Below are 21,275 nucleotides of genomic sequence, written 5' to 3'. Positions count from 1 at the left end.
ATTACTTATCCTGTACTGATCCTGAGTTACATCCTATATTATACCCCAGAGCTGCACTCACTATTCTGCTGGTGGAGTCACTGTGTACATACATTACTTATCCTGTACTGATCCTGAGTTACATCCTGTATTATGCTCCAGAGCTGCACTCACTATTCTGCTGGTGCAGTCACTGTGTACATACATTACTTATCCTGTACTGATCCTGAGTTACATCCTGTATTATACTCCAGAGCTGCACTCACTATTCTGCTGGTGCAGTCACTGTGTACATACATTACTTATCCTGTACGGATCCTGAGTTACATCCTGTATTATACTCCAGAGCTGCGCTCACTATTCTGCTGGTGCAGTCACTATGTACATACATTACTGATCCTGTACTGATCCTGAGTTACATCCTGTATTATACTCCAGAGCTGCACTCACTATTCTGCTGGTGCAGTCACTGTGTACATTAGGGCTGCAACTAACGATTATTTGAATAATCGATTAGTTGCCGATTAATTTCTACGATTAATCGATTAATCGGGAAAAACGACAAAATTACAAAACAGAGGTTTATATGATCTTACTTGAAAAATTATGTTCAAAGGCCATATTAAAACAAATTGTGGACGACACTATTATGGGGGATCTGTGGACGACACTATTATGGGGGATCTGTGGACGACACTATTATGGGGGATCTGTGGACGGCGCAGTTATGGAGAGGGGGATCTGTGGACGGCGCAGTTATGGAGAGGGGGATCTGTGGACGGCGCAGTTATGGAGAGGGGGATCTGTGGACGGCGCAGTTATGGAGAGGGGGATCTGTGGACGGCGCAGTTATGGAGAGGGGGATCTGTGGACGGCGCAGTTATGGAGAGGGGGATCTGTGGACGGCGCAGTTATGGAGAGGGGGATCTGTGGACGGCGCAGTTATGGAGAGGGGGATCTGTGGACGGCGCAGTTATGGAGAGGGGGATCTGTGGACGGCGCAGTTATGGAGAGGGGGATCTGTGGACGGCGCAGTTATGGAGAGGGGGATCTGTGGACGGCGCAGTTATGGAGAGGGGGATCTGTGGACGGCGTAGATATGGAGAGGGGGATCTGTGGACGGCGTAGTTATGGAGAGGGGGATCTGTGGACGGCGTAGTTATGGAGAGGGGGATCTGTGGACGGCGTAGTTATGGAGAGGGGGATCTGTGGACGGCGCAGTTATGGAGAGGGGGATCTGTGGACGGCGTAGTTATGGAGAGGGTGATCTGTGGACGGCATAGTTATGGAGAGGGGGATCTGTGGACGGCGCAGTTATGGAGAGGGGGGGATCTGTGGACGACGCAGTTATGGAGAGGGGGATCTGTGGACGGCGCAGTTATGGAGAGGGGGATCTGTGGACGGCGCAGTTATGGAGAGGGGGATCTGTGGACGGCGCAGTTATGGAGAGGGGGATCTGTGGACGGCGCAGTTATGGAGAGGGGGATCTGTGGACGGCGCAGTTATGGAGAGGGGGATCTGTGGACGGCGTAGTTATGGAGAGGGGGATCTGTGGACGGCGCAGTTATGGAGAGGGGGATCTGTGGGCGGCGCAGTTATGGAGAGGGGGATCTGTGGACGGCGCAGTTATGGAGAGGGGGATCTGTGGACGGCGTAGATATGGAGAGGGGGATCTGTGGGTGGCGCAGTTATGGAGAGGGGGATCTGTGGACGGCGCAGTTATGGAGAGGGGGATCTGTGGACGGCGCAGTTATGGAGAGGGGGATCTGTGGACGGCGCAGTTATGGAGAGGGGGATCTGTGGATGGCGCAGTTATGGAGAGGGGGATCTGTGGGCGGCGCAGTTATGGAGAGGGGGATCTGTGGACGGCACAGTTATGGAGAGGGGGATCTGTGGGCGGCGCAGTTATGGAGAGGGGGATCTGTGGGCGGCGCAGTTATGGAGAGGGGGATCTGTGGGCGGCGCAGTTATGGAGAGGGGGATCTGTGGACGGCGCAGTTATGGAGAGGGGGATCTGTGGACGGCGCAGTTATGGAGAGGGGGATCTGTGGACGGCGCAGTTATGGAGAGGGGGATCTGTGGACGGCGTAGATATGGAGAGGGGGATCTGTGGGTGGCGCAGTTATGGAGAGGGGGATCTGTGGACGGCGCAGTTATGGAGAGGGGGATCTGTGGGTGGCGCTGTTATGGAGAGGGGGTATGTGCACTGTTATGGGCATAACGGTGCACAGATCCCTTTCCTCATAACAGTGCACAGATCCCCCTTCCCATAGCAGTGCCATACACAGACCCCCCCTCCTCCCCATAGCAGTGCTATACACAGACCCCCCTCCCCATAGCAGTGCCATAGACAGATCCTCCCCATAGCAGTGCTATACACAGACCCCCCCTCCCCATAGCAGTGCCATAGACAGATCCTCCCCCCTCCCCATAACAGCCCCGGCCCCGATGCTTATAAGTCCGACTAATCACTGCATCTTTATTTTACCTTTTTACAATGACGCTCCTGTAACAGCCAGGCAGAGCGGACGGCGGCGCAACGTCACTCACTCACGTGACGCACCTGCTCCGCCCACCTCATGAATGAAGGAGGCGGAGCAGGCGTGTCACGTGAGTGAGTGACGTTACGCCGCCGTCCGCTCTGCCTGGCTGTTACAGGAGCGTCATTGTAAAAAGGTAAAATAAAGATGCAGCGACCGCCCGCATAGCAACGAATCGGCGATTATTCGATAACTGGATTCGTCGACAACGAATCCAGTTATCGAATATAATCGATTACATCGATTAATCGTTGCAGTCCTAGTGTACATACATTACTTATCCTGTACTGATCCTGAGTTACATCCTGTATTATACCCCAGAGCTGCACTCACTATTCTGCTGGTGCAGTCACTGTGTACATACATTACTTATCCTGTACTGATCCTGAGTTACATCCTGTATTATACTCCAGAGCTGCGCTCACTATTCTGCTGGTGCAGTCACTCTGTACATACATTACTTATCCTGTACTGATCCTGAGTTACATCCTGTATTATACTCCAGAGCTGCGCTCACTATTCTGCTGGTGCAGTCACTCTGTACATACATTACTTATCCTGTACTGATCCTGAGTTACATCCTGTATTATACTCCAGAGCTGCGCTCACTATTCTGCTGGTGCAGTCACTCTGTACATACATTACTTATCCTGTCCACTGTGATGGGGGGGGGGGGGGGGATAATCTGTGAATGACACATATATAGCATCTTATGATATGTGCCATCCACAAATCCCCCCCCCATAACAGTGTCCCTGCAGTGTGAATGACCCCCAATACAGGGGCTGGGGGCCAGCGTCTGGATTAGGAATGACAGCGGGCACCGCCAGTGCAGTCCCTGTATTCTCATGCACCGGCCCCGCTCACTGTAGTATAATCTTATGATCTAACCTGCATTGTTAAGATATAATAATCCATCTGTGTTACTTACATTACAAGTTCCGTAGCAGAGAGGAGGCAGGCCGGGAGGACGGCGGGCGCCGAGTCACTCACTACGCCACGCGCCAGTGCCGCCTGCTTCATTTATAAAGTGGGTGGCGCAGGCACGTGACGTAGTGAGTGACGCGCCGCCCGTCCGTCCTCCCTCCTCTCTGCTACGGAACTTAATGTTCCCTGTCAATGAAACTGCACCACAGTTGCAGAGAGAGCAGAGCCTCTAGGTGTAATGGTAACGCCCCCGTTGCTCCTAAAGGCTAATTTGCATATATTAAAACATAATTTTTCTCAGCAATGCAGCACATAGGAACATGGGACACAGATGCCTTCAGCTGCCAAGAGCACATGGAACAGGTCAGCCAGGGTCATAGGGACAGAACTGCTGACAGATGCCCTTTAACTTTCAGTTATTTTTAAACTGTGTTTTAATAAAAAAAAGAAATGGATTTCTACCTGGAATCAGTAGGCAGGTCAGCTGCTGCCGTCGGCTTTACTTTCTCTACTAATTACGTGACATACTAACGTATGCAGGTCCGATCGACCTATTAACACATGAATATCATATGCGTGTACGCTTTTTTTTTTTAACAATAGAACTCTATGGTTAACGGATGGGAAAAACGTGATGTGAAGTAACCCGTGCCCATCGCCAGCCTGTGGCATGTTCAGGACCAGTTCGATACCTGCACAGGTGAGGCAAGTCGGGCTGCCCCCATGAAGCTCATGGACATGGTTGATAAGTCTCGTACCGTTCGCTCCTGCAGAGGGAGGCAAGATGGATTATTCGTGCGGCTGCCATGGGTCCCCTGCAAGGTGATGACTGCTACTGGCCACATCCATCACAAATAAGTCACAAAACATTAAAAGGGGCAGTGCTGGAATGTGGGGTGGCCCGCTTTGAAGACCAGGTCCCCTTGCATCATGTGGCCATTTGTCATGACTTAAGGAGAGCGGGTCACCACCATGGTCAGAGATCGGCTGCAGTGATGTCAAACCAGATGTTTCATTGAGGGATCCTAGAGGAACATTGCAGGCCTGGAGAAGAAGGAGCGGGGAGCCAGCAGGTAGGTCATCATCCCTTTACAGCTCTAGCCAAGGGGAAGGAGGGGGGGGGGGGGGAATTGCCAAAAGACCCCACACATTCTTGCACAACCCCTTTAAGGATAATCATCCTTGGGATGCGGTACTGGTTCTCACTGAAGAGACTTATTTTCAAGGAAGTGTTCCATGGGAAACGTATGCAAATTATCTCACGTCAGCCAAATCACACACATCTCCAAGAGGAAGAGCCACGCCTAGTCCTCCCGGCCCTAATAATGTCCTTCACTGTAAGTAGAGTGGAATTTCAAAAACAGTGAAGACTTGGCAGAAATTGCTTACACTTGGGGTAGCAGAGGACATTTGGCGTTATGCATCCATATGGTGCCCATAGTAGGACCCGCACCTATCTTCAGGATGGCTTCCTGTGGATATCCCAGAAATGTCTCAGATAGGAATACCCCTGTAAGAAAACCGTGATCCAAATCATCCTAGATGGAGGGATGCCTGGGAGATCCTCTGCCCACAATCAGGATGCTCAAGGTCAAGCATTTGAGTAGCTGGCACTTAGGTCAGCCCTCGGGGGTCAGGATCTACGCCAGCATCTGACTAACACCAAGTACTGAAAGGAGGCGATAGAAAACGGAGCCGGCCGCAGATTCTGATTTATCCAAAAATAATAATCTGAAGTTGTACAGTTAACCCCCCATGGCGCGGCTCACCTCCCACCGCTGCCACTTCATGCTTTCCTTCTTCACCAGTCTGGTCGCCATCTCGCTCTCCTCTCTCCTTCGCCTCATCATGTATGACCTCTCAGAGGGTGAGCACCTGGATTTATAGCCCCTGGTCTTCTATTATGTCGCTGCCATCCCAGTAATATACGGCACGACCCGGTGCAGAGATAAGGGGCCTGTGTGCGTGTGATTAGCGCCATCAATGAACCGCTGCAGTAGAGGGGGATGGCGGCATCTTAACCCATTCACAGCACCATAATGTGCAATAAACGTAATCCGTGCATTTATGTTCAAAATGGAAAAATATACCGCCGTGATATCAACTGTGACGTGAGATTATCCTGCTGCCGGTATTGTATATAGAATAATACGACTACAAGGCGGTTGCGGAAATCATTTAATGAAGCATCAACACTGGTGTAACAGAAGTAGAAACTGAGCAACAGATGACAAGAACCGAAGGAGAATGGTGACGAGACATCTAGGACCCTCACCTATCCTTAGAACGGAGCCCGCAGAGTGATGGAGGGGGAACCTTGCAAGTGCTGCCACTTCTATTCACTTCTATAATGGTTACGGAAACAGGCTATATTCAGCACTCACATACAAATGGATGGGGGCGGCTGCGCATGCGCAGTGCGCTTTCCATTCAATGGGACTTGCACTCAGCTCAAGGCTCTCTATAACACATCGGTACAGGAGTAGAAATGTGCTATAAGAGAGCCTTGAGCGGAGCGGGCTCAGGCAGGAACCGGGGCCACTCAGCTAAATCCTGGCATAGCACACCTGTACAGGGCACAGGGTACCGATGTGCGGTGCCAGAATTAAGCCAAGCTTGAGGGGAGCACAGGCAGGAACAGCGATCTCCGTCCTGCGCAGTGTTCGCTGCGGCCCCCTGTTATATCCATACAAGTCAGAGAATGATGATAAAATCCATGACTTTGGGACCTTATTTAAATAGGCAAACAGCATAACTGATTAATAAAGTATATTACTAAAATAAATTAACAGTTCAAAAGAAAGTTGTAAAAAGGTTTCGTTACTCTATAAGCTACCACCGGCATGTTCACAGAAGAGGCCAGAAATATTTAAAGAAATGCTATCCAATCAGAAGCTCCTTCCCTAACACAAAGTCCTGCGTTAGACTGGTCAGCTGACCACAGTAATGGATCCGCTGTGACACCACTGCCTAGCAACTGCCCCAAACAAACTACAGGAGAAGCTAACACAATGGGAGTAAACCCGCTGGTCGTAGCATATGAGCCCTTTAGAAGCAGCTAACTGATATTGTGCTGAGGGTCTTCTACCTGGGTAATTATCATCATAATATCAAGGAACAATTCACAAATATTGGCTACTGAAAACATCAACTGCACGGTACCGAGAAACTGCTCTCAAACTATCAATTGCCGACATGTTCGCCTTGTGTAAACAGGATTTGTTAGTCGATGTAAGGCGAGATGAGAAAAACATGTGATCAAAATAATAATATACAACCCGATTACGGTTCTATATAAATGCTCGTCTTTTGAACATTAACAACATGGCCACATTTCCTGACTTGGTCACCAAAAGCTGCCATAGATATTCCAAAATAGTAACATGGACTTTATTGACCTCAGCTTAATATCGTAACAGAGGCTTCCTCCTCTACATAGAGGAGAACATGAAGGGGTTCAGTGAAGGAGGCGGTGAAGGTGTGTAAGTGTCTGATGGGGTCACACAGCTGATAGAAGGACAGACGCCCGGCCTTATAGTCTAAGAAGACCCCAAATGTTGGACATGTTGGCTTTGAATGTAGCGTTTCTCTGACTGAGTCATGTAACACTGAGTATTCTGTATCTTCTAAGATCAGACACCAAGATTTATTATTATCACCAGCCGCAGACAGATCTCCATCCTTATCTATACTGGGATAGGACAATCCGATGTCACACCTTCCTATCTGGTTCCACTTTACCTCCCAGTAATGTCTTCCTGAGGAGAGGCCACATCTGCTTAACACCTGGGGCCAATACAGGAACCTTCGTAGTGATCTTGGTCTGCCATGTTCTTCTTCTTCCATTCTTGTTGCAGTTTTCAGATCTTTTGAAATTTCCACATATATATTAGCAGTGTCCTCATCCAGCAATATGTCTGGAACATGGAGCCCGAGCTCTGATGTGACATTGGTGACAATATCCCTCATAGATCGGTGTAAGGTCAGTGAGATCAGAACCTCATCCAGACCATCCTCCGACCTGGCCTTTCCACCATCTCCCCCTGTGTCCTCATCATCTCCATGACCACATACTGTAATGTCACTTTCTTGTAGGAGTCTTATTGGGTCGGTGACATGACACATCTCCTCCACGTGACGCATCTTCCTGGACAGCTCGTCCTCCTCTATTTCCAGCTTCTTGATCAGATCAGATATCTGGGACACAATCTTCTCCTCCTGCCTGGAGATCTCGCTCAGCGCTTTCTGTTCTACCATTTTCAGTTGTTTCTTAATGTTCATAAATAACTTCCTGACGTTCTTCCTCTTATCAGAGGCCTTCTCCTGGATATTCCTCTGACGATACTGCAGATTCTGAAGTTTCGTCTGAATTTTTGCTTTTTGTGGGTTTCCTTCATCCAGATATTTCTCCAGTTTTTTCTTCTTCTTATCAGAGGCCTCATCTAGAAGTTCCACCTGGTGTCCCCTGTGCTCGCCGACCAGACAGCAGGACACACACAGACAAACCGCGTCCTGCGGGCAGTAATACTCCAGAACCTTCTTGTGGAGGGAACATTTTTTGTAGCCAAAGGATCTGGTGGGTTCTGTTAATATATGATCCACTGACTTGTTATGGGCTCCGAGATGTTTATGGCACATGGAGATCTCACACTGCAGACATGTCCTCACAGCCGGTACAGGAGAGTCACAGTAAGTACAGAAGATCCCGGTCTCCTCCATATCAGGCTGAGCAGATAAGAAACGCTCCACTATGTTCTCCAGCTTCCTGTTCTTCTCCAGGGCCGGACGCTCTGGATATTCTGCTCTGCAGTCAGGACAGGAATACACTCCAGCTGCCTCCTGTGCATCCAGCGCACTCACAATACACGAGCGGCAGAAGTTGTGTCCACATCTCAGGGATACGGGGTCTGTATAGAGGCTCAGGCAGATGGAGCAGTCCAGCTCAGCCCTCAGATCAGCAGACGCCATTCTGCAATGAGTGAAAGTAGTAATATGTTAGCTTCTAGATTGTATAAGTCTCCTACTAGTTGCATTGCTAGGGTCTCAAAAGATCAGGGGCCTAATCGACGACCCCCACTAGCACTAAACACATTTTACTTGCTGCATAGACACCATCAAACATACAGGAGAATACAGCAGCACATACCTCTCACATCCAGAGCCTCCAGGTGATGCCTCCTCTGATGTAGATATTCGCCTCATCTTCACCATTCAGTCCGGACAACTTCTCAAAGCCATGCCTCGTCTCTGCAGAGTGTGACACACAGACATCTTAGGTTCCTCACATTTCTATCATCATCCTCCATCCTCCAGTCCCAACACTGTTATCCTGCTGCTCGCTGTGCCCCCCAATACCCCAAAATTATATCCTGAAGAAATACTAGTGCCCCCCATAGTAATAGTGCTCCTCATAGTCCCACCAATAGTAATACCCTTCTAGAATGCCCTCATTAGTAATACAGCCGCCTACAGTGCCTCTAACAGTAATACTGCTCCCCAAGAATGCCCCCATTAGTAGAAGAGCCCTCCTGTAATAATAATGCCCTCACAGAGCCCCCAGTAGCAATAAGGTCCCCCTATTGTTCCCCCAGTGGTAATAAAGCTCCCTACAGACCCCTCAGTAGTAAAAAGACTGATGTATAAGCCTCCTATAGAGCCCCCTGTAGCAATCAGGACCCCGATAATGGCCCCTGTATTTATAATGCCCCCCCCCCCCCTGCAGTGCCCCCTATAGTTAAAATCTTCCCTATAATGCCCTCAGAAATAATAATGCCCCAGCCATTCCAACAGACAGGCCCATGTAAGTAAGATAACATCATCTCTCCTGCCCCCTCCAACATACAGTCCCATGTAAGACACATCACACCCTGTCTTTCACAGTGGCCCCCAGCAATAATAATGTCCATCATAGTGGCCCCCAGCATTAATAATGTCCTCCATAGTGGCCCCCAGCATTAATAATGTCCTCCATAGTGGCCCCCAGCATTAACAATGTCCCCTATAGTGGCCCCCAGCATTAACAATGTCCCTCATAGTGGCCCCCAGCATTAACAATGTCCCTCATAGTGGCCCCCAGCATTAATAATGTCCTCCATAGTGGCCCCCAGCATTAATGATGTCCCTCATAGTGGCCCCCAGCATTAACAATGTCCCTCATAGTGGCCCCAAGCATTAACAATGTCCCTCATAGTGGCCCCCAGCATTAACAATGTCCCTCATAGTGGCCCCCAGCATTAACAATGTCCCTCATAGTGGCCCCCAGCATTAATAATGTCCATCATAGTGGCCCCCAGCATTAATAATGTCCGTCATAGTGGCCCCCAGCATTAATAATGTCCCTCATAGTGGCCCCCAGCATTTTCTTTTGACTGCCAAAAAACTAAACAAAAAAACCCACACCTCATCCCCACTCGCTTCTCACTGGATGCAGCAGGACCTGATCGTGTGATGGACGCTACTTAAAATGCTGTCACATGGCCTAAATACACCCCCAACTCCCCTCCTCTCAGGCCCTCCAACATACAGTCCCATGTAAATAAAACCACTCCCCTCCCTTCAGCCCCTTCAACATACAGTCCCAGGTAAATAACATCATTTCCCTCCCTTCTGCCTCTCCAACATACAGTCCCATGTAAATAATACCACTCTCCTCGCTTCAGCCCCTCCAACATACAGTCCCATGTAAATAATACCACTCCCCTGACTTCATCCCCTCCAACATACAGTCCCATGTAAATAACATCACCCCCCTCCAATATACAGACTAGGGCTGCACGATATGGGAATTTTGTGCGATTGCGATTAGGGCCCTAAAAATTGCGATAACGACATGCGATGCGATATTTTAAAGGGAATTGTGCTAGAGGTCTATTTGCTTGGATTTTCCCATATGAGCCGCTGACGCGGTTGGGGATGACGCTGTGTTGTGGGGGATCTGTGGATGGCGCTGTGTTGTGGGGGATCTGTGGATGACGCTGTGTTGTGGGGGATCTGTGGATGACGCTGTGTTGTGGGGGATCTGTGGATGACGCTGTGTTGTGGGGGATCTGTGGATGACGCTGTGTTGTGGGGGATCTGTGGATGGCGCTGTGTTGTGGGGGATCTGTGGATGGCGCTGTGTTGTGGGGGATCTGTGGATGGCGCTGTGTTGTGGGGGATCTGTGGATGGCGCTGTGTTGTGGGGGATCTGTGGATGGCGCTGTGTTGTGGGGGATCTGTGGATGGCGCTGTGTTGTGGGGGATCTGTGGATGGCGCTGTGTTGTGGGGGATCTGTGGATGGCGCTGTGTTGTGGGGGATCTGTGGATGGCGCTGTGTTGTGGGGGATCTGTGGATGGCGCTGTGTTGTGGGGGATCTGTGGATGACGCTGTGTTGTGGGGGATCTGTGGAGGACGCTGTGTTGTGGGGGATCTGTGGAGGACGCTGTGTTGTGGGGGATCTGTGGAGGACGCTGTGTTGTGGGGGATCTGTGGATGACGCTGTGTTGTGGGGGGATCTGTGGAGGACGCTGTGTTGTGGGCGATCTGTGGAGGACGCTGTGTTGTGGGCGATCTGTGGAGGACGCTGTGTTGTGGGCGATCTGTGGAGGACGCTGTGTTGTGGGCGATCTGTGGAGGACGCTGTGTTGTGGGGGATCTGTGGAGGACGCTGTGTTGTGGGGGATCTGTGGAGGACGCTGTGTTGTGGGGGATCTGTGGAGGACGCTGTGTTGTGGGGGATCTGTGGAGGACGCTGTGTTGTGGGGGATCTGTGGAGGACGCTGTGTTGTGGGGGATCTGTGGAGGACGCTGTGTTGTGGGGGATCTGTGGAGGACGCTGTGTTGTGGGGGATCTGTGGAGGACGCTGTGTTGTGGGGGATCTGTGGAGGACGCTGTGTTGTGGGGGATCTGTGGAGGACGCTGTGTTGTGGGGGATCTGTGGAGGACGCTGTGTTGTGGGGGATCTGTGGAGGACGCTGTGTTGTGGGGGATCTGTGGAGGACGCTGTGTTGTGGGGGATCTGTGGAGGACGCTGTGTTGTGGGGGATCTGTGGAGGACGCTGTGTTGTGGGGGATCTGTGGAGGACGCTGTGTTGTGGGGGATCTGTGGAGGACGCTGTGTTGTGGGGGATCTGTGGAGGACGCTGTGTTGTGGGGGATCTGTGGAGGACGCTGTGTTGTGGGGGATCTGTGGAGGACGCTGTGTTGTGGGGGATCTGTGGAGGACGCTGTGTTGTGGGGGATCTGTGGAGGACGCTGTGTTGTGGGGGATCTGTGGAGGACGCTGTGTTGTGGGGGATCTGTGGAGGACGCTGTGTTGTGGGGGATCTGTGGATGGCGCTGTGTTGTGGGGGATCTGTGGATGGCGCTGTGTTGTGGGGGATCTGTGGAGGACGCTGTTATATGGGGGATCTGTGGATGACGCCGTGTTGTGGGGGATCTGTGGAGGACGCTGTGTTGTGGGGGATCTGTGGATGACGCTGTGTTGTGGGGGATCTGTGGAGGACGCTGTGTTGTGGGCGATCTGTGGAGGACGCTGTGTTGTGGGCGATCTGTGGAGGACGCTGTGTTGTGGGCGATCTGTGGAGGACGCTGTGTTGTGTTGTGGGGGATCTGTGGAGGACGCTGTGTTGTGGGGGATCTGTGGAGGACGCTGTGTTGTGGGGGATCTGTGGAGGACGCTGTGTTGTGGGGGATCTGTGGAGGACGCTGTGTTGTGGGGGATCTGTGGAGGACGCTGTGTTGTGGGGGATCTGTGGAGGACGCTGTGTTGTGGGGGATCTGTGGAGGACGCTGTGTTGTGGGGGATCTGTGGAGGACGCTGTGTTGTGGGGGATCTGTGGAGGACGCTGTGTTGTGGGGGATCTGTGGAGGACGCTGTGTTGTGGGGGATCTGTGGAGGACGCTGTGTTGTGGGGGATCTGTGGAGGACGCTGTGTTGTGGGGGATCTGTGGAGGACGCTGTGTTGTGGGGGATCTGTGGAGGACGCTGTGTTGTGGGGGATCTGTGGATGGCGCTGTGTTGTGGGGGATCTGTGGATGGCGCTGTGTTGTGGGGGATCTGTGGAGGACGCTGTTATATGGGGGATCTGTGGATGACGCCGTGTTGTGGGGGATCTGTGGAGGACGCTGTGTTGTGGGGGATCTGTGGATGGCGCTGTGTTGTGGGGGATCTGTGGATGGCGCTGTGTTGTGGGGGATCTGTGGATGGCGCTGTGTTGTGGGGGGATCTGTGGATGACGCTGTGTTGTGGGGGGATCTGTGGATGACGCTGTGTTGTGGGGGGATCTGTGGATGACGCTGTGTTGTGGGGGGATCTGTGGATGACGCTGTGTTGTGGGGGATCTGTGGAGGACGCTGTGTTGTGGGGGATCTGTGGATGACGCTGTGTTGTGGGGGGATCTGTGGATGACGCTGTGTTGTGGGGGATCTGTGGATGACGCTGTGTTGTGGGGGCTCTGTGGATGACGCTGTGTTGTGGGGGATCTGTGGATGACGCTGTGTTGTGGGGGGATCTGTGGATGACGCTGTGTTGTGGGGGATCTGTGGATGACGCTGTGTTGTGGGGGGATCTGTGGATGACGCTGTGTTGTGGGGGGATCTGTGGATGACGCTGTGTTGTGGGGGGATCTGTGGATGACGCTGTGTTGTGGGGGATCTGTGGATGACGCTGTGTTGTGGGGGGATCTGTGGATGACGCTGTGTTGTGGGGGATCGCGCCACCAATGATAATTACCCCTTAATACAGGAGGCGGGTACTGGCAGATCAGCGGCAGTTAACCCCTAAGGTGCAGCTCCCTGTCAGGGGCAGGGTGCCGGCTATGCGATTCTGCTGCCGGCACCGCCTCCTGTATTACGTGTTAAAGTCTGGACCCATATAAAGTAGTCGTTAAGTATTAGGCTACACAGAGCGGCGCCCAGCGATGTCCCAGCACCCACCATTATTCCTGGGGGGCGCTACGTTTGCCCGCTGTGCCCCATTACTGTCTCCTCTCCTGCTCCACATGTAGGAATAATGGTGGGTGCTGGGACATCGCTGGGCGCCGCTCTGTGTAGGAAAAGTCCTATCATTGGTGGCGCAGTGCGCCCGCCCCTCCTCCGCCCCGCTCTCCGTCCATTGGTGGCAGCGGCAGCAGCACAGGGAGGGAGACACCGCTTCCTTCCCCCCTGTGCTGCTGAGGGAACACGAGCGCGCCGACAGCAGCAGTGCAGCCCAGTATAGAGAAAATGGAAATCCCGGTATCGTATCGATACTGGGACAAAAGTATCGATTGGGTATCGAAATTTCAATACCCGCAACAACAGTAGTCCCATGTAAATAACATCACTCCCCTCACTTTAGCCCCTCAAACATACAGTCCCATGTAAATAACATCACTCCCTCCCTTCAGCCCATCATACAGTCCCATGTAAATAACATCACTCCCTCCCTTCAGCCCCTCTATCATACAGCCCCATGTAAATAAGGCTCCTTTCACACCTGCGTTCAGGTGTCCGCTCGTGAGCTCCGTTTGAAGGGGCTCACGAGCGGCCCTGAACGCAGCCGTCTGGCCCTAATGCATTCTCAGTGGAGGCGGATCCGCTCAGAATGCATCCGCCTGCCAGCGCTCAGCCTCCGCTCCGCTCAGTGAGCGGACACCTGAACGCTGCGCCGTGCGGAGGCGAGCGGATCCGTCCTGACTTATAATGTAAGTCAATGGGGACGGATCCGTTTGAAGATGACACAGTATGGCTCAATCTTCAAGCGGATCCGTCCCCCATTGACTTTCAATGTAAAGTCTGGACGGATCCGCTCAGGCTACTTTCACACTTTTTTCTAAGTTATAATGCAGACGGACCCGCTCCAAACGCTAGTGTGAGAGTAGCCTAACATCACTCTCTTCCTTCAGCCCCTCTATCATACAGCCCCATGTAAATAACATCACTCCCTTCCTTCACAGCCCCTGCAACATACAGTCCCATGTAAATAACATCACTCCCTCCCTTCAGCCCCTCCATCATACAGTCCCATGTAAATAATATCACTTTCCTCCCTTCAGTCCCTCCAACATACAGTCCTATGTAAACATCACCCCCTCCTCCCTTCAGCCCCTCCAACATACAGTCTCATGTAGGAAAACATCACTCCCCTCCATCATACAGTCCCATGTAAGAAAACATCACTCCCCTCCATCATACAGTCCCATGTAAGAAAACATCACTCCCCTCCATCATACAGTCCCATGTAAATAACGCCTCTCCCTTCAGCCCTAACATACAGAGGTGGTGTAAGAGAGGAGAACTACAACTCCCAGCATTCCTCTGGCTCTGGAGTCCATCTCCTGAGTCCTACCTCTCCTCCTGTCAGAGAAGTTATCACAAGGTCTTCCCTATTAGTTCGGTAGCGGCTAAACTCCAGTCCAGACACGAAACGGACCTTCTGACGTCACTGTGGCACGTGACATTCTCTTGTCACGTGACTCTGATTGAAGCGGCAGCGCGAAAAGCAGGGTCGGAAGCTGGAGAGCTCGGGCTGTCTGCAGAGCAGGAGACGGGCGGCTGCTCCTCACTGATAGGGGGGGCGGGGGGAGAGAGTGTCTGTCAGTGCTGGAGGTGCGTGCGTGTGCTGAGGGGGCGGGGCGAGAACTGTGTGCTGAGGGGGCGGGGCGAGAACTGTGTGCTGAGGGGGCGGGGCGAGAACTGTGTGCTGAGGGGGCGGGGCGAGAACTGTGTGCTGAGGGGGCGGGGCGAGAACTGTGTGCTGAGGAGGGGGAGGGGGGGAGTGTTCTGTCAGAGAACCTCAGAATCCCTTACCCTGGCATCGTAATGTGTACAGGGGAGGGCTGTGTAATATTGTGTGCGGGGGGCTGTGTAATATTGTATGCAGAGGGGGCGGGGCCTGTTTAATTTTGTATGCGGGGGTGCAGTGTGATGGTGTGTGCGGGGGGGGGGCAGTGTGATGGTGTGTGCGGGGGGGGGGGGGGGGGCGCATTGTGATGGTGTGTGCGGGGGGGGGGGGCGCATTGTGATGGTGTATGCGGGGGGGGCGCATTGTTATGGTGTGTGCGGGAGGGGCGCAGTGTGATGGTGTGTGCGGGGGGCGCATTGTGATGGTGTATGTGGGGGGGGCGGTGTGTGTGCGGGGGGGGGCGCAGTGTGATGGTGTGTGCGGGGGGCGCAGTGTGATGGTGTATGTGGGGGGGCGCAGTGTGATGGTGTATGCGGGGGAGGGCGCAGTGTGATGGTGTATGCGGGGGGGGCGCAGTGTGATGGTGTGTGCGGGGGGGCGCAGTGTGATGGTGTGTGCGGGGGGCGCAGTGTGATGGTGTATGCGGGGGGGGCGCAGTGTGATGGTGTGTGCGGGGGGGCGCAGTGTGATGGTGTGTGCGGGGGGGCGCAGTGTGATGGTGTGTGCGGGGGGGCGCAGTGTGATGGTGTGTGCGGGGGGCGCAGTGTGATGGTGTGTGCGGTGGGGCGCAGTGTGATGGTGTGTGCGGTGGGGCGCAGTGTGATGGTGTGTGCGGGGGGGCGCAGTGTAATGGTGTGTGCGGGGGGGCGCAGTGTGATGGTGTGTGCGGGAGGGGCGCAGTGTGATGGTGTGTGCGGGGGGGGGCAGTGTGATGGTGTGTGCGGGGGGGGGGGGGGGGCGCATTGTGATGGTGTATGCGGGGGGGGCGCATTGTTATGGTGTGTGCGGGAGGGGCGCAGTGTGATGGTGTGTGCGGGGGGCGCATTGTGATGGTGTATGTGGGGGGGGCGGTGTGTGTGCGGGGGGGGCGCAGTGTGATGGTGTGTGCGGGGGGTGCAGTGTGATGGTGTATGTGGGGGGGCGCAGTGTGATGGTGTATGCGGGGGAGGGCGCAGTGTGATGGTGTATGCGGGGGGGGCGCAGTGTGATGGTGTGTGCGGGGGGGGCGCAGTGTGATGGTGTGTGCGGGGGGGCGCAGTGTGATGGTGTGTGCGGGGGGCGCAGTGTGATGGTGTGTGCGGTGGGGCGCAGTGTGATGGTGTGTGCGGTGGGGCGCAGTGTGATGGTGTGTGCGGGGGGCGCAGTGTGATGGTGTGTGCGGGGGGGCGCAGTGTGATGGTGTGTGCGGGGGGCGCAGTGTGACGGTGTGTGCGGGGGGCGCAGTGTGACGGTGTGTGCGGGGGAGGGGGCGCAGTGTGACGGTGTGTGCGGGGGGGGGCGCAGTGTGGCGGGGGAGGGGGTGCAGTGTGACGGTGGGGGAGGGGGCGCAGTGTGCGGGGGGAGGGGGTGCAGTGTGACGGTGGGTGCGGGGGGGCGCAGTGTGACGGTGTGTGCGGGGGGGTGCAGTGTGACGGTGGGTGCGGGGGGAGGGGGCGCAGTGTGACGGTGTGTGCGGGGGGGGCGCAGTGTGACGGTGTGTGCGGGGGGGCGCAGTGACGGTGTGCGCGCGGGGGGGGGCGCAGTGTGACGGTGTGCGCGGGGGGGGGCGCAGTGTGACGGTGTGTGCGGGGGGGGGTGCAGTGTGACGGTGTGTGCGGGGGGGCGCGCAGTGTGACGGTGGGTGTGGGGGGGGGCGCGCAGTGTGACGGTGGGTGCGGGGGCGCAGTGTGACGGTGGGTGCGGGGGGGCGCAGTGTGACGGTGTGTGCGGGGGGGTGCAGTGTGACGGTGGGTGCGGGGGGAGGGGGCGCAGTGTGACGGTGGGTGCGGGGGGGGGCGCAGTGACGGTGTGCGCGCGGGGGGGCGCAGTGTGCGGGCTGCTATCTGGGGGGCCCCGTTGTATGTGACCTGTTTTCCTGAATAGAACCGGTTTCCATCTTCTCCGCACCCGATATTTATTCTTATATATTTTCTACTGTACAAGTCGACGTGAAAGTCGCCGGTTTTTACTGTTTTGAATAAAAACTTATTGTTGAACCCCAAAAAAAATGTATTCTATATATTATTGTTCATTTCTCTCTTTTTATTGCCGTTCTTCTGTATCCTCGCGCTTGTAGCTGCGCAGACGGGCGCAGGCGTCTAGAATGGTCCGTGTTGAGCGAAGCTTCAGTCGCTTCATCCAAAGTCGCTTTGTTCAAAACTTCGGCGCAGTACTGTGCAGTGATCCGTCTCCGCACAGTCTTAGAATGTATGGGCTCCGAGGAGCCGAAGTCCGTTATTCACGAAGTCGCGCGAGACTCCATCGGATAACTCAGGTAGTTGGAAAAACACTCTGAAACTTGAAACTGAACTCGGCTTTGGTCCCGTCTGGAACCTCTGAACCGAACCCGAGTTCAGCTTCAAGTTTTAAAGGGTTTTTCCACTTTAAAAATCAACTACCTGAGTTATTCAATGGAGTCTCGCGCGACTTCACGAATAACGGACTTCGGCTCCGCGGAGCCCATACATTCTAATACTGTACGGAGACGGATCGCTGCACAGTATTATTCCGAAATTTTGAACGAAGCGACTGCGGATGAAGCCTCCAACGCTCACTGCCCTCGACACCGACAACGGCCTAACAGACGCGCACATTACACCGCCCCGCGGATCCGTGAGGAGCAGCGTTTACCGCTGCAAGGGGACTCCCTGTACAATGCTTTAACCCCTTCCTGACCACCCAACGTAAATATACCTTCGGTGGGTATTTAAATATGGCGGCCGCTCGCGAGCACCATAGCTGCTGTGTGCTGTTTTAACCCCTTAAGGACCCATGACGTACATGTACTTCATGAGGTCTGTGGGGAAGATCGGGGTGGAATCGCTGCACCGCGGCCGCTCTTACCGGCAGGCAGCATGGTGCCGATCCACCCCCCTGCAGCTCCAAGCGCTGCGATTGGTTGATCAATGTGTTGGTCGCAGCGCAGGAAGCTGTCAGCAGCTGTGGGGAGGGTCGGGAGGAGGTCAGGGGACGGTGGCTGGTGCTGAACTGGTCAGCACAGGTCACATCCCCGGTGAGGCAGGGGACACCGGTGTTTTGGGTCCTCTGCCGGCGCTCCAGCCAATGGCAGCGCTATAGCTGCACAGGAAGAGGCTGAACTTCCCTGCAAGCAGCCGTTCTAGCTGATGACTGCATGCAGAGGGGTTCTGTGGCTTGCTGGGACTTGTGCTGCACCACCACTACGAGTTTAACCCCTTTGCTGCTGAAAAGAACAGCAACAACATCTGGAATAGCTGCAGATTTTTTTTTTCATTTGCAGCTGTTCCAGATCCCTCTGTCCCATCCCACCCCCCCCCCCCCCCCATCCTTTTTTTTACGGATACCATTTGATCCGTGCACTTTTCTTGGTATTTTAAATATTTTTTTTGTTTAAAAAGAACTGTTAGTTGGGGCTTTATATATATATATATCGGAGAAAAAATGGCGGCACAGGCAATGAACAAGTCTGGGTGCACGTCCTTGAGGAAATAGGCTTCTTACCCCAATAATAGTCCAGAAAATGAACGGCACTCCAATGCATTATAGACAAATAACGCCTTTAATCACCCGTGCGGTGCAACGTTTCGGCTCAGTACTAGAGCCTTTTTCAAGCAAAGAGCGTATACATGTGATGGGTATACAGTAAAGACCAAAAGTTTGGACGCACCTTCTCATTCAAAAAGTTTTCTTTATTTTCATGACTATGAAAATTGTAGATTCGCACTGAAGGCATCAAAACTATGAATTATCACATGTGGAATTATATACATAACAAAAAAGTGTGAAACAACTGAAAATATGTCATATTCTAGGTTCTTCAAAGTAGCCACCTTTTGCTTTGATTACTGCTTTGCACACTCTTGGCATTCTCTTGATGAGCTTCAAGAGGTAGTCACCTGAAATGGTCTTCACTTCACAGGTGTGCCCTGTCAGGTGTAATAAGTGGGATTTCTTGCCTTATAAATGGGGTTGGGACCATCAGTTGCGTTGTGGAGAAGTCAGGTGGATACACAGCTGATAGTCCTACTGAATAGACTGTTAATACACGGAGAGAAAATGCACCAAAGAGATATAACACTGACTATGCTGGCAAGACATAAGTAAAGGTATTAAAAGCTGAGACTTTTGCCAATATATTCCAGTAATGGAGATATCGGAGCCCATCATGCACCACGTCACGGTTCTCAGCATGGCAAGGGGTCCTAACCGCTGCTCTAACTATGGTGTGAACACGGTCTAAAGGTGATATAGTTCAGCTCACAGCCAAGTTCCCCCACAATTGCCCAGCATGGATACTGAGTAGTACTATGTGAATGGAACCAGGCCGCGAGCCACACCCACACCAGACCATGTGATGGAGGTTACCAGGTGCAAAAAAGTGTTAGAATGCCAAGTAGGGCAAACGCACTCAAATCTAACAAGTGTTTTTTTGCTTCTGACTTGTTAGATTTGAGTGCGTTTGGTCAATCGAGATGGTTTGGGGTGAGCTGGACCGCAGAGTGAAGGCAAAAGGGCCAACAAGTGCTAAGCATCTCTGGGAACTCCTTCAAGACTGTTGGAAGACCATTTCAGGTGACTACCTCTTGAAGCTCCTCAAGAGAATGCCAAGAGTGTGCAAAGCAGTAATCAAAGCAAAAGGTGGCTACTTTGAAGAACCTAGAATGTGACATATTTTCAGTTGTTTCACACTTTTTTGTTATGTATATAATTCCACATGTGTTAATTCATAGTTTTGATGCCTTCAGTGTGAACCTACAATTTTCATAGTCATGAAAATAAAGAAAACTCTTGGTCTGTACTGTATATAGAACCGTAATCGGGTTGTATATTATTATTATTTTGATCACTTTGCTTGTATTTACATCTTTTTCTCATCTCGCCTTATATCGACTAACAAATCCTGTTTACACAAGGCGAACATGTCGGCAATTGATAATTTGAGAGCAGTTTCTCGGTACCGCGCAGTTCAGTAGCCAATATTTGTGAATTGTTACTTGATATTATGATGATAATTACCCAGGTAGAAGACCCTCAGCACAATATCAGTTAGCTGCTTCTAAAGGGCTCATATGCTACGACCAGCGGTTTTACTCCCATTGTGTTAGCTTCTCCTATAGTTTGTTTGGGGCAGTTGCTAGGCAGTGGTGTCACAGCGGATCCAGTACTGTGGGTCAGCTGACCAGTCTAACGCAGGACTTTCGTGTTAGGGAAGGAGTTCCTGATTGGATAGCATTTCTTTAAACAGTTCTGGCCTCTTCTGTGAACTTGCCGGTGGTAGCTTATAGAGTAACGAAACCTTTTTACAACTTTCTTTTAAACTGTTCAAAATAGCCCAAAAATTATTTTTGTAATATACTTTATTAATCAGTTATGCGGTTTGACTATTTAAATAAGGACCCACAGTCATGGATATCATTGCGTCTCAAAGGGAGTGTGTCGCCTAATCTGAGCGTTTTTTAGACCACTCAGATCAGGTTATAGACTGTTTGGCCCCCATTACAATGGTACCTCTCTTGTCTGTGTCCTATGTCGAGATCGTGAAATATACACTTTATAAAGTTATGCAAATTAGCTTCGGCAAGTACCCAGGGGCGGCATTACTGCCACAAGTGCCCAGCCCCCTCGGCAATGTGCCCGGAAAACCACAACTGTTTCAGCCCTCTGATCCGACCTTCTTTCCTACTATCACATCCTCCTCTGCCTCCCAGATCTCGCACGTGCGTCGCTCCATGGTTGGCCCGCACATGCACACTGCTCTGCCCATTATGGGCAGAGGAATCGCTGGTTATATTGCACTTGCGCCGGAGCAGCACCCAAAGACCGTGCAAGTGCAATATGACTAATGGTTCCTCTGCCCATAATGGGCAGAGCAGTGCGCATGTGCGGGCCAACCGCGGAGCAGCGCACGCGGGAGATCTTGGAGGCAGAGGAGGACGTGATGGTAGGAAAGAAGGGCAGGGCCAGATGACTGAAGGAGGTGTGGTTTTCTTGGCACACCACCTAAG

At 52.6% G+C, this 21,275-nt stretch overlaps 1 protein-coding gene across 3 annotated transcripts; it reads right to left on the bottom strand.

Annotated features, from left to right (window-relative positions):
- Nucleotides 1-5,628: 5,628 nt before the first annotated feature.
- On the bottom strand, nucleotides 5,629-14,964 carry LOC122944934 (E3 ubiquitin/ISG15 ligase TRIM25-like). Of its 3 annotated transcripts, none has more exons than XM_044303676.1 (3): nucleotides 14,758-14,964; nucleotides 8,593-8,693; nucleotides 5,629-8,415 (listed from the first exon to the last, which is right to left on the bottom strand). In XM_044303676.1, the coding sequence occupies exons 2-3, from the start codon at nucleotides 8,655-8,657 to the stop codon at nucleotides 6,846-6,848; spliced, it is 1,635 nt and encodes a 544-aa protein (XP_044159611.1). In that variant the 5' UTR covers nucleotides 8,658-8,693; nucleotides 14,758-14,964; the 3' UTR covers nucleotides 5,629-6,845. The 3 variants fall into 3 exon arrangements, with proteins under 3 accessions (XP_044159611.1, XP_044159612.1, XP_044159614.1); XM_044303677.1 differs by having other exon boundaries at nucleotides 14,842-14,955; XM_044303679.1 differs by lacking the exon at nucleotides 8,593-8,693.
- Nucleotides 14,965-21,275: the final 6,311 nt, after the last annotated feature.

The sequence above is a fragment of the Bufo gargarizans genome, chromosome 8 (genome assembly GCF_014858855.1).
Source record: "Bufo gargarizans isolate SCDJY-AF-19 chromosome 8, ASM1485885v1, whole genome shotgun sequence".
In the NCBI taxonomy this organism is placed as follows: Eukaryota; Metazoa; Chordata; class Amphibia; order Anura; family Bufonidae; genus Bufo; species Bufo gargarizans.
The sequence above is the reverse complement of the archived record's forward strand: the minus strand, read 5'-3'. Positions and strand labels throughout refer to the sequence as shown.